The 12,139-nt window shown below is 42.4% G+C and overlaps 1 protein-coding gene across 1 annotated transcript in view; it reads left to right on the top strand.

Moving 5' to 3' along the window:
* Positions 1–12,139, top strand: part of cacna2d3a (calcium channel, voltage-dependent, alpha 2/delta subunit 3a) — a 132,617-nt gene that overhangs the window by 40,377 nt on the left and 80,101 nt on the right. The window contains exon 4 of the mRNA XM_086278561.1: positions 10,852–10,911. Coding sequence (XP_086134687.1) covers positions 10,852–10,911 — 60 coding nt within the window. The remainder of the gene's footprint in view (positions 1–10,851; positions 10,912–12,139) is intronic.

The following is a 12,139-nucleotide window of genomic DNA, read 5'->3' as shown; positions in this document are numbered from 1 at the left end:
GAACTATGAAATATTTTTTTTTTGCATACAGGTATAACAGAATAGCTTTAGTGTAGTTGTTGTTTTAAATTTGAGTATGAACTTATACAAAATGCAGCAAGATATTTAAAAAACAGCTTTGTTGATTAAAAAACACTATATCGGATTCATATCGGTATCGGCAGATATCCAAATCTATGATATCGGTATCGGTATCGGACATAAAAAAGTGGTATCGTGCCATCTCTAGTAATAACGGACTGAAACAGAAGATGGCAGCACTGCATGTACAAGGATGCCAGCTGCCGTTAAACCCCGAAGAAGAAGAAGCTGTGTCCGGTATCGTAGCTGTGTACAAATTCAGGAACCGCATCCTCCAGGAACGCCAGGACCGCCTCCTACAACGCGGGTCTCGCCACTGGCGATATGAGCGCCTACAAAGCGGCATCATACGGCGTGCGGCGCGAGATGCCAAACGCAGGTACCGGGAACGTGTGGAGTCCCGCTTCCACCAGGGCGACACACGGAGTATGTGGCACGGACTACGCACCATTACGGACTACAAAGCCAGGGACACTGCGCCGATCAACGCCGACTCTGCATTCACCAACGAGCTGAATCGGTTCTACGCCCGTTTCGAGGTTAGCCAGGCGGCTAATGCTATCTACCGCCTGATTACCGAGGACAGTGACGTCATCAGCGAGAGACCGGTGACCAGCATCGCGGAGCATGACGTCCGAGCGGCACTGAGGAGAGTGAACACAAGGAAAGCGGCGGGGCCAGACGGCATCACCGGCCGTCTGCTGCGCTGCTGTGCTGACCAGCTAGCAGGTGTGTTCACTTACATCTTCAACGAGTCCCTGGCGAAGTCTGTGGTCCCCACATGCTTCAAAAGATCCATCATCATCCCTGTGCCCAAGAACAGCAACCCCTCATCCCTGAACGATTACCGGCCAGTTGCACTGACCTCGGTAGTAATGAAGGTGTTTGAGAGGCTGCTGAAGAACATCATCTCCTCCTCCATCCCAGACACCACAGATCCGCTGCAGTTCGCCTACAGATCCAACAGATCCACAGAGGATGCCATCGCCCACGTCCTACACACCACTCTCAGCCACGTGGACAAGAAACAGGGTAACTATGTGCGAATGCTGTTTGTTGATTACAGTTCAGCGTTTAACACAATAGTGCCCTGCAGACTGTTCACAAAGCTGAGGGATCTGGGACTTAACAGCCGTCTGTGTGCATGGGTGTTGGACTTCCTCACTGGCAGAACTCAGGTGGTGAGGGTGGGCAGGTGCTTCTCCAACAGCATCACCATCAACACAGGAGCACCTCAGGGATGTGTCCTCTCGCCACTGCTCTACTCCCTCTACACTTCAGACTGTGTGGCCACCCACGGCTCCAACACCATTGTGAAGTTTGCTGACGACACAGTGGTGTTGGGTGCCATCTCCAACAACGATGAGGCGGCCTACATGGATGAAGTGAAGAATCTGGCATCGTGGTGCCAGGACAACCACCTCCAGCTGAACGTCAGCAAGACCAAGGAGCTGGTGGTGGACTTCAGAAGGGGTCAGCACAGAGACTACAAGCCCATCATCATCAATGGAGCGCCAGTGGAGAGGGTGCAGTCCTTCAAGTATCTTGGTGTCCACATCTCCTCAGACCTGACATGGACTGCCCACATTCAGGTCCAGACCAAAAAGGCTAGGCAGCGCCTGTATCACCTACGACAACTGAGGAAGTTCAGGGTCTCTCCAAAGATCCTCAGGATTTTCTATACAGGCGCTGTGGAGAGCATCCTCACACAGAACATGACATCGTGGTTCGGGAACAGCTGTGTGAAGGAACAAAAAGCTCTCCAGAGAGTGATCCGTACAGCAGAACGCTGCTGCAGGATTGCTCTCCCCCCGCTTCAGGACACCTACACCAGGAGATGCCGGACTAGAGCAGCGCAGATACTGAAGGACCCGTCCCATCCTGGCAACAAACTGTTCCAACTTCTGCAATCTGGTAGAAGGTTCAGCATCTTCCGGGCAAGGACAGAGAGACTCAAGAGGAGCTTCTATCCCCAAGCCATCCGTGCCCTAAACACACACACCCGCCCTCTCACATCATCTATAATTGACTGAGACAGGACTCTTCCAGACACTAAACCAAGGCACAATGTACATTTCAATTCCTTTAATTTTAAATATGTTTATATTGTCTATCCTGTAAAATAGTCAGATGTCTATTCATATTAATGTACAGAATTCACCTGCTTGCTGCTACTACTGCACATTCACCCAGTGTATATACTATATGTATATATATATATATATATATGTATATATATATATATATATATATATATAATGTTCTTCCTCTACACCCCCCCCCCCCCCCCCCCCAATTTTTGCACATGTCGAGGAGCGTGTCAGGCTACATTTCACTGTGTGTTATACTTGTATAACTATGCATGTGACAAATAAAGAACCTTGAACTTGAACTTGAACTCCTGTGCCGCATTTGTAGGCCGATTACGTTACAGTGACACGACGAAGACGGTCCAAATCCGAAGACTCCGACAAATGCGTCCTTCATTTCCCCAGATTTGAAGGATGGGTCGGGTGTATACTTCGTGGCCCAAACTATCCCAGAATTCATAGCGCGGCCCATTGGGGCCCTGCTCAGTTTCCAACAATGGCGGCAGCTAGTTAGTTTTAATATTACTCTTATTATTCTTTCTGGGTCACAAAATAAATGTTTAACATATTTTCAGGCGAGAATGTAGCTGTGTAAACCTCAAATATCTGCTCAGTTTATCAAGACACCACATATTTTCACAAGCGCTCCGACGTTTTCGGAGACGTCTGTTACCCACTAGCTCCATAGCTAGCCGGGGGCTAGGCTCACTAGAGCCGTGAGAACACCGGACTCCCGGCAAATCGTTTTCAAACCCACCACCGTCTTTCGCTACTCAGGTTAAACATGATATATGAGTCACTTAGATAACTTACAAATGTTATTGTTTGGCTTTTTTCAGTATTTTATTTGTTCCTGAGTAAATCGGTTTGGCTGAGATTAAAGTTATAGTTTTTACACAGCTGAATAAACGTCAAGCAGACAGCTGATTGTCAGAAGTGTGAGATGCTCAAGAATTTACTCCGGTGTCCTGTTATATTTTAGATAGCAAGGAGTTTATTAAACTTCACCGAGACAATCTGCACATTTCATTAAAATTTAATAAATATAAGAGCAGATGCTGCTGGTGCAATAAGCTGTACGTTTTACGTCCAGTGGATGATGATCTGATTGGTCGACTAATCGCAAGAATAATCGGTGACTAGTCGACTATCAAAATAATCGTTTGTGGCAGCCCTAATCATCATATGTACTCAAAGTGCAGCTGTAGATTTTGATGATGCACCAATTTCGGGTATTTTTTTTGGATTGATTTATTTATAAAATCCAAAATTTGCCCTTACATACTCATTTTCGTGTATTGTTGTAAACGTGTTGAAAAGTGTGCTCTGGGTGATGACCTGGTCTAAGCAATAAAATATTGAAAATTACTGACAAAACTAAAACTAAATAAGTTTAAATATTTAAGTGATGATCAGCTGAATGCTACGTCTCAAATGATTGTGAAATTACACCAAATGTTGATTGCCGTTAGAAGGAAAAGTCTTGCAATGCAATCTAAATATGACATGTGTCAAAACAAATTCTTGTTAGCATCAAACTCCTAATGAGCATGCTGCTGAAGCCTTCTTCCTGTTTCCTTCTTACTGTAGGATCTGTACGTTGCAATAGAAAGTGCCCTGAGGTGACTGTTGTTGTGAATTGGTACTTTATAAATAATACTGAGTTTAATTGACCTGAGTTAAAAACAGTTGAAAGTTCTACCTTTTTTTGTTTTTACTGTTTTTAATTATATATGTAGCTTAAATGATCACTACAGTTATCTGCACTTTTGCCATTGTTACGTTGTTTCATTCACTGTTGATCTTCAGTCTAAGATTATTTTCAATCATGCATTTCTGTTGAGAGTGATCACTGTTAATGACGAGGCATGGCAGGCCAGTGGATGTCCTTCTCCTCCCTGTCACCAAAAAAATTATCATTAATGGATTTCATGTCTTGAACAATGAAATGAGCGTGCATGGCTAAGGGGAATGCCAAGAAGAAAAGATGAGTCAAAAGTTTGGCCTAAGCAAGAAACTGAAACACGAAACAAAGACCAGGGTGAGGTGGTGCAGGGATCGGGTAACAGGGCTGCACTTTAGATTCCCTTTCAGTCAGCAGAACTGCTGAGCTATTGATTATTGGGACTTGATGTTTCAAAACACGCCGTGTCCCTTCATCTCTGTCATTCCCTCTATTTTTCACTTTTCCTTTTATTTTGTTTCCCTTCTGTCTCTCCATCATGCTCCAGTCGCTTGCCTTATAAAAACGGAGAAGAAGTGTCACAGGGCACTTTTTCCATTTTGTTGATTCTGCAAGTCTTCCCTGGCTGGTTTGACAAAATTGCTGTCCCTAGTGCTATTGACGGGTCGTCCCAAGCCAAGCTTTCTCACCTGAGCTCAGGACTATGGCAGAAACAAGACACGAAGGACTCGCAGGCCAAGGCTTAGTTAGTATTTCCTTTTATATCCAAGACAGAGCTATGTATGTGCACGTTTTTTAACTGCACTAGCTTAGCGTACTTTATTTGTATATATCACGTGGACATATTTATAATTTTATCTATTCATGCCATTATATTAGAGAAAAATATGTAATTCAAACAGGGCTGATAAATAGATATAATTTTAGGTTCTGATCCTGATATTTAACTTTTATTGGGTAGCAACTCTGCTACTCTATGGACAGATCTCTGCAATAACTTCTAACTTCCAAAGATGGTTACAGGACAAATGGGAAGTTAAGTTGTACTCCGAAGTACAAATGTGTGTTGAAGCAACAGCACACAGGACCTTAGGGAATGCTTTTTATGTGAGTCTATTTAGAGCTGTAGTTGATGTGGTCTTGTTCTTTGTTACCTCTGGAGAGCATTCAGATTCAGGCCACTGCCCTCCCTTTTTTGGTGGAGGGAACATCCTGAGGCAAGGCTTAATGTACTGCTTTAAAAAAGTCAGAGACTTCCGTTACCAGTCAATAATGTATGTGACCACCCCATCCATCCTTCCTCTGCTTCTCTGACTGTGGCTCTTAGCATAGCTCAGCTATATATGACAGCTAACTTTCACAGCTTTAGTGTTGCATTCATAATGGATAGGCATTTGCTAAGGTCAGCGGCTTCATCCGTCAGGAAACTCGGAATACAGCAAGCACGGCGCAAGAACAACAATAAGCCAATCACGCTGACAGTTAAATGAGGGGGATCGTTTCTGAACTTTTGAAAGTGTAAACAAACTGAATCCTTTGTTAGGCAAATCATAATCACACGATGTCAGATAATGAAAGGGGGTAGATGAGTCCAAATGTCAGGAAAAAAGAGGGGGCGGATGGAGGTGGGTGGGATGGAAAGTGATGAAATTTTTGTTTAATTCAGTGGGAAGACATCACTTATTTACGTTAGAGATCTGGGAACCATTAGACAAGCAAGGTTTCGCTCAAACTTAAAGACACTCGATCTAAATAGATCTTAATTAAAATGTAACATGTAAATCTAAGCACACTGTCAAATTACATTTAATAAAACAGATATCTTTCTTAATAGAAATGCCATCGTTTTTGGGGGGAATTTTTTCTTTTCTAGTAACTAAGAGCCCTGTCCCGTTACCATAGCAGGTCCTGTTAGCACTGTACATGTAGCTTTTTACTCTGGCAGCGGTGAAAGCGAATGTGCTCGTATAAGGGCGTGTGTTTTCAAAGAGGCAAAAGGGCTGTTGCTGCGTCAGTTTAATTATTACTGTCATCTCATACCAAGCAAAGCCTCGACAGAATGGTTTGAAAAGAAAAGTAATTTCCTCTCTTTTTAAACTGCATCATACATTTTGGCAGGACCATCTATTGACAAAAAGACATGGCAGGCTCATTTGAATTTTTGCGAGACACACACGAACGCACGCAATCAGACAGCATGCTACCTTGTGTACGCCCACAGCAACGCAACATGCACACAAAGATAAACACGCCACCTGGAGTGTTCATCCTGGTGATATGGGGGAATTGAAATTCACAGGAGTAAGGAGTATCTACTTATCTCTAATGTGTTTTTCCAATTGAGAGACTCCCTGCTACTATGCAAGTTATTTTTCCCCTAGAGCTTTTAGTCCCATCTTATTGCTTGGTAAGTTAAACTGCATTAATAATATGTCAGAACTGATTACCAGAGGTAGAAAATAAGTGTTCAAATGTTCGGTAGAGTGCAGTAGAGCGGAAATTACAACAAGCCATATATTCCTTAATGTATTCCTTGAGAAAATGTAATGCTTTGTAACACTTAAATCCAATAATTTTTGTCTGAACCAGATTAATAGGCTCAATTCTGATTGGAGTTCAGGTTACCTTATAACTCTATACATGGACACACATGCATACAGTTCATGGACTCATGACGCATATAGTACATGCATACTTGCACATGTTTAAGGACTGACATTTGCAAAAGAAGCAGAATAGGTCAAGGAGCTAATACTTCAAGGTGTGAGCTGAGAAAACGATTTACACTCACACGCACGCACAAAAACAGACCATTACCCACTCACAAATGCTGACAAGTATGTTTGTATCGACAATGGCTTTTGCAAGCAGCAGCTGACATTTTGTTGGGAGTGTGAGGCTAAGTGATCAGACCTTCAGAGAATGCTATTCTATCATTCCTCTTTCATCCTCCCTTTATTTCACCGTCCTTATCTTTGTTTGTTCCTCGAGTTCTCAGCAAATGTACCTGCACACACACACACACACACACACACACACACACACACACAGAAAGAAGACATCCAGGTCCTTTCTGCCTTGCTTCTCTCTCTCAGCCTCTCAGAGATCATAAAGAAGGTTGAACACATGTATACATAATCAATAGCCAACTAGAATGAAGCATAGAATGATATGCAACAGTACGCAATGGCCAGGTGTGTTGCTATGGTGAAGAAAATGATTGGTTGGACTCTAGATTACAGCGTTCACTTCCAAAAACAGTCTGCCTGCACACACAGGCGCAGCAGCGCAACACACAAGCGCAGCAGCACATGGCCTGGCTGAAATAAGCTGGCTGATTGCAGGAGTTTTACTGGTAAAGCCATTTGAATGGAAATGTGAAATGGAAGTCTATTACTAAAACTCATAGACATCAGGACCAGCTGTGAAAGAGAGAAATTACTTGCGATAAGAACTTACAATGTGCATCAGTAGAAAGACGTACGAGGAAGCATTGCTGTGTGTGTCTGTGTTTGTGTGTTGAATAGAGATTCCTGAGAGTCAGTCCTGCTGCTCTCGGCCTGAAAAGCCAGTTTCTAGTCCTGCTTCTTTATACTGAGAGAATTCTTCTAAAAGCTCCTCACAACACAATATTTATTTTAATGAACAAAAAACACCCCAAAAACAAGGTTACTCCAAATTGTGCTCATTTTTAAAAAATGCGCACATGCATGAGAATCTTTTTCTCTCTTAAACTGTTCCTCCAGTACTTTGTACACATCAGCAGATCTACTACACCTGTTTAAAAAGCTAGTATATGCTATCAATTGGTACTTTTTTAGTTTCTTAAGAATCTTCCTTGGTAAAGGATCAAGGCTGTAAGGGCGCAGTTATGTCTTAAATCATCATGACTAACACCAGAGGCCCTTAAAGTTTTGTCTTCAGTTCTCAGCCATCGTTAGACTACTTAGTGAGAATAACTGTTAAGACCTCTCAACAGTTAATTTCCATTTTTAACACCGATGACTGGAGCTATCTAAATGTGGACACGTTAAAAGAGTTGTTCACTGGCATTACTGGACCTAAGCCCCTGGTGTAAGAGTTGGACAGGTCAGCAACTTTAATTATACGTGCTTACATTATATTAGTTTTACCCGAGTGATTCAAGTGAGTGCTGACAGAGTATAATATTACTTGGAGTTCTTGCCATGCATTTATCATGCTAATGATCTGATAACCAGCAGTTACATAAATGCTCGTTATTCTGTCTGTTAAACTGTAACAAAAGCAAAGATAAACATGAGTAACCTTTGAGTAAAATTATGAATTTGGGCTCTGCAGGGCAAACACCTTGGACTTTGAACTGCTTTAAGGCATGGCTAATTCTCAAAAAATATAATCATCAACTCACATTTTGTGGACCCAGCTAAAGACAATTCAGAGACAGTTTTATGGATCCATTCAGGCAACCGAAGGGGAGAAAAAGCAGCTGACTAAGGTTTTCTTATGGTTTAAACCATTATATCTATAAACTATCTGTTAAGTGAATTTAATGCAAGACTTGGAATTTTTTTAGTTAATGTTTGGTGTTCTGAAAGACATTAAAATAACACAACACGCCTACTTCACTTAACAAGGTGTGGGGTTAAAATATTTGCTTGGCCTTTGGACAAAGGGTCAAAGGGGAGAGTCTGTTTTTCAATTCACATTTCCACACACAACATCCCATAATGAGAAAGAGAAAAAAAGGCTTAAAAGTCTTCAAAATTTATTTTTTTTAAAAGACATGTGCATTAGTATTCACAGCCTTTGCTTAGCAATGATTTGAAGCACCTTTGGCAGCACAGCCTCAAGTCTTTTTGAGTATAAGGCTGTAAGCTTGGCACACCTGTTTTTGTGCAGTTTCTCCCGTTTTTCTTTGTAAATTGGCTCTTGCTCCATCACGTTGCATGGGCAGCATTACTGGCAGATCTCTCCAGAGATGTTTAATTGGGTTCAAGTCTGGGGATTAGCTAGGCCCAGAGTGGTCCTGAAATCACTCCATTTTTATCACGACTGCGTGCTTAGAGTCATTGTCCGGTTGGAAAATGAACCTTTGCGTAGTCGGACTTCCAGAGTGCATGATGCTGCCACCACCATGCTTCACTGTGGGGACAGCATTGGCCAAATGATGAGTGGGTAACTCATCATTTGGCCAATGCGTCATCAGACCAGGGAATTTTGTCTTTCATATTCTGAGAGTCCTTCAGGTGATGTTTACTAGAGTGGCTTCTACTGACTACTCTACGATACAGGCCAAATTGGTGGAGTAATGCAGAAATAGTTTTCCTTCTGGAAGGTTCTCCTTTCTCCACGAGCAATACTGGAGCTCTGTCAGAGTGGCCTTTAGGGTATTGGTCACTTTTTTGATTAAGGCCTTTCTACCCTGATCACTCAGATTGGCCGAGAGTCCTGGTGGTTCCAAACTTCTTGGATTGACTACAAGAAAGCCTGAGACACATGCATCCTGGAAGCCTAGAACTATACAAGATCAACAGGTTCATCAGGAATTTGATGGGGATATGGAAAAAAGCACTACAGGCCAACTTCAAGCCAACAGCACAAATCACCATCAAGTGCGGGATTTACCAAGGAGATGCTCTGTCCCTACTGCTGTTCTACATAGGCCTAAACCCTCTCAGTGAGAAGACAAGACTCACTGACAAGATACAGATACCGACTATGGAATGGAGCAATTGTCAGCCACCTCCTCTACATGCCAGGAGCGAACGAGACTTCACTGATCCACACCACTAAGTGTCAACAGAAATGACATCGGAGAAGTGTAGTTGGATGGTAACAAAGAGAGGGAAGGTAGTCAGAACTGAGGGGGTCGAACTACCAGAAGGCAACGTTGCAGACATCGAGGACAGCTACAAGTACCTGGGAATCCCACAGGCAAATGGGAACCACTAGGAAAGCTGCAACCACCAAATACTGCAGAGAATAAGGCAACTCCTGAGAAGTCAGCTGAATGGGAAGAACAAGATCCAGGCAATCAACACCTACGCCTTGCTGGCAATCAGATACCCACTGCTATAATAAGCTGGTCAAAGCAGGAGACAGAAGAAAAAGAAAGCTTCTGACCATCCATGGAGAGTTTTACCCCAAATCCACCATCTTGAGACTGTATGATCAGAAAGAAGGAAGCCAAGGACTGTGAGTGTCAGAACCACCGTCCAGGATGAGACAAAGTGGATAAACTGTCTTAAGTTAAATGTTTTGACTTTGTAAGCTCTGAGCACAAATGGACAAATTGGATAATGCAAAAATGACAATTTTATGCATTTAACAATTTTATGCTACCACAAAAACAAAAGAAAGAATGAACATTTCTGTAGTGACTCTACATTCAGTAGTGCTGAAACTGTTAATTGGATAGAAGGGGGCCTCTTACTTTTTCTGCTTTATATGATAAACTCCATCTCTTAAAATTGTTAATTTTCCATGATTGTCTTTCATTTGCAAACAGTAGCATCAGCTTGTCTGCTTCTGAAGGATGATTATTCTCATTAGATAGGGTGAAAGAAGGCACAGATATACCCTCACCCACATAGAGGCACGCACAGCAGACGGTAACAGCAAGAGGGCGATAATGGAGTGTATGTGTGTGTTCGTGTGTCATCACATGTTGTTGTTGTTGTGGAGTTTATGAGCGAAAAAGTGCATGTGTAAAACAGCATGAACTGATGAAGGAGTTTGTTGTCACAGTGTCCAAAGAACCTAAGGCGGTCATTACTTCTAACGCTGAACCATTAAGGAAAATAGGCTCTTTTCACGAGATCGCCAAATGTCTGTCTTCTATCTGTGTGTGTGTATTTGTGCGTTTCCTGAGGGGTTTTAGCGTAGCCTAAGTGCTAAGGGTGCTTTTAAAGCTGGTCGTAGAGCTTTTTTCTCCGCCGATTATTTTTGACCCACTAATCAATTCACTTCTTTACTCAAGCTTTTCTATTTCTCTTATCTTCTCTACTCCTGTAGAGGCTGGTAGAGGCAGCAGAGGAAGCTCACCTTCAACATGAAGAGGATCCAAACCTACAGGTGTGTATTCTTGGACACTACTGACAATTCAACCAGCTAAATAATTCTGTCATCAATGATGAAAAAGAAAAAGTATCAATTTGCATCATGTTTTATAAATAAGTGTTTACATTTGTTTTTTAGGTTTGCAATTTTTGTCTGCTGTTATTATAGAGAAATAATAATACTTTTGGTACTAATACTAATAATAGTAGCAAACCTTATTTCTACTCACAGCTTTGTGAATTGTGTAGTTAATGTCATCTAAAGAACAAAATATGATTACTATTTTTGTAGAGTTACAATTTATTTACATATTTTGTAAAATTAAAATCTATGCATTGTTTTAATACAACTTACAGCCTTTATCCCAACTATAATCCACATTATTATTCAACATCTTATTTAGCATCTTTTGAAGGGGGTCCTGAGTCTTCTGGGCCCTCCAGTACATACCCAGATCACTTCACCTAAAAGGCATCCTGGTCAGATGCCCAAACCACTTCAACTGGCTCCTTTTAAAGTTAAGGAGTAGCAGTTTTACTGTGAGCCCCTCCTAAATGACCAAAGCGCACATACCCTTTAGGGGATCCCCATTTCTGCCACTCCCTTCCATAATCTTTATTCTTGCGGTCACTACCAAGATCTTGTGACAACGAGGGATGGTAGGAATAGAGATTAATCTTGATCAATCTTGATTCACTTTCATGAACAGCTCTATTCACCACAACAGACTAGTGTAGCATCCACGTCCCTGTCAAGCCTCTCAATCTTCTTGCTTCACTCTTCCTTCATTTGTGAGCAGTAACTGAGATACATAACCGCTTCCACCTGGGGAAACAGCTCGTTCTGAAACCAGAGTAGGAGTGGGCACTGCACCCTTTTAATGCCTGGCCTCAGATTTGCTAATTCGAATCCAAACCACTTCACACTTGGCTGCAAACAGCCCCAGTATAAGCTGGAGGTCATGGCTTGATGAAACCAACAGAATCACATTGTCTGCGAAAAAACAGAGACAAAATTCAAAGACCATCAAATCCTCCCCCCTCCATGCTCTGCCCTCGGCTGCACTTAGAAAAACTATCCATAGAAATTACGAACAGAATCTGTGACAAACAGCAGCCCCTGTGGAGACCAACAACCACTGCACTGAAGGGAGTTATTGTACACAATTTGCCTCATGCTTTTCCAAGGCATGCTGGGACGTGAAAGGACCAAGCAAAGGTAACACCTCTTCCACCCGACCACA

The sequence above is a fragment of the Aulonocara sp. 'chitande type north' Nkhata Bay genome, linkage group LG20, assembly GCF_057382095.1.
Source record: "Aulonocara sp. 'chitande type north' Nkhata Bay isolate Kocher_YH1m ecotype deep benthic linkage group LG20, A_spYH_male_GT1.1, whole genome shotgun sequence".
NCBI lineage: Eukaryota > Metazoa > Chordata > Actinopteri > Cichliformes > Cichlidae > Aulonocara > Aulonocara sp. 'chitande type north' Nkhata Bay.
The sequence above is the reverse complement of the archived record's forward strand: the minus strand, read 5'-3'. Positions and strand labels throughout refer to the sequence as shown.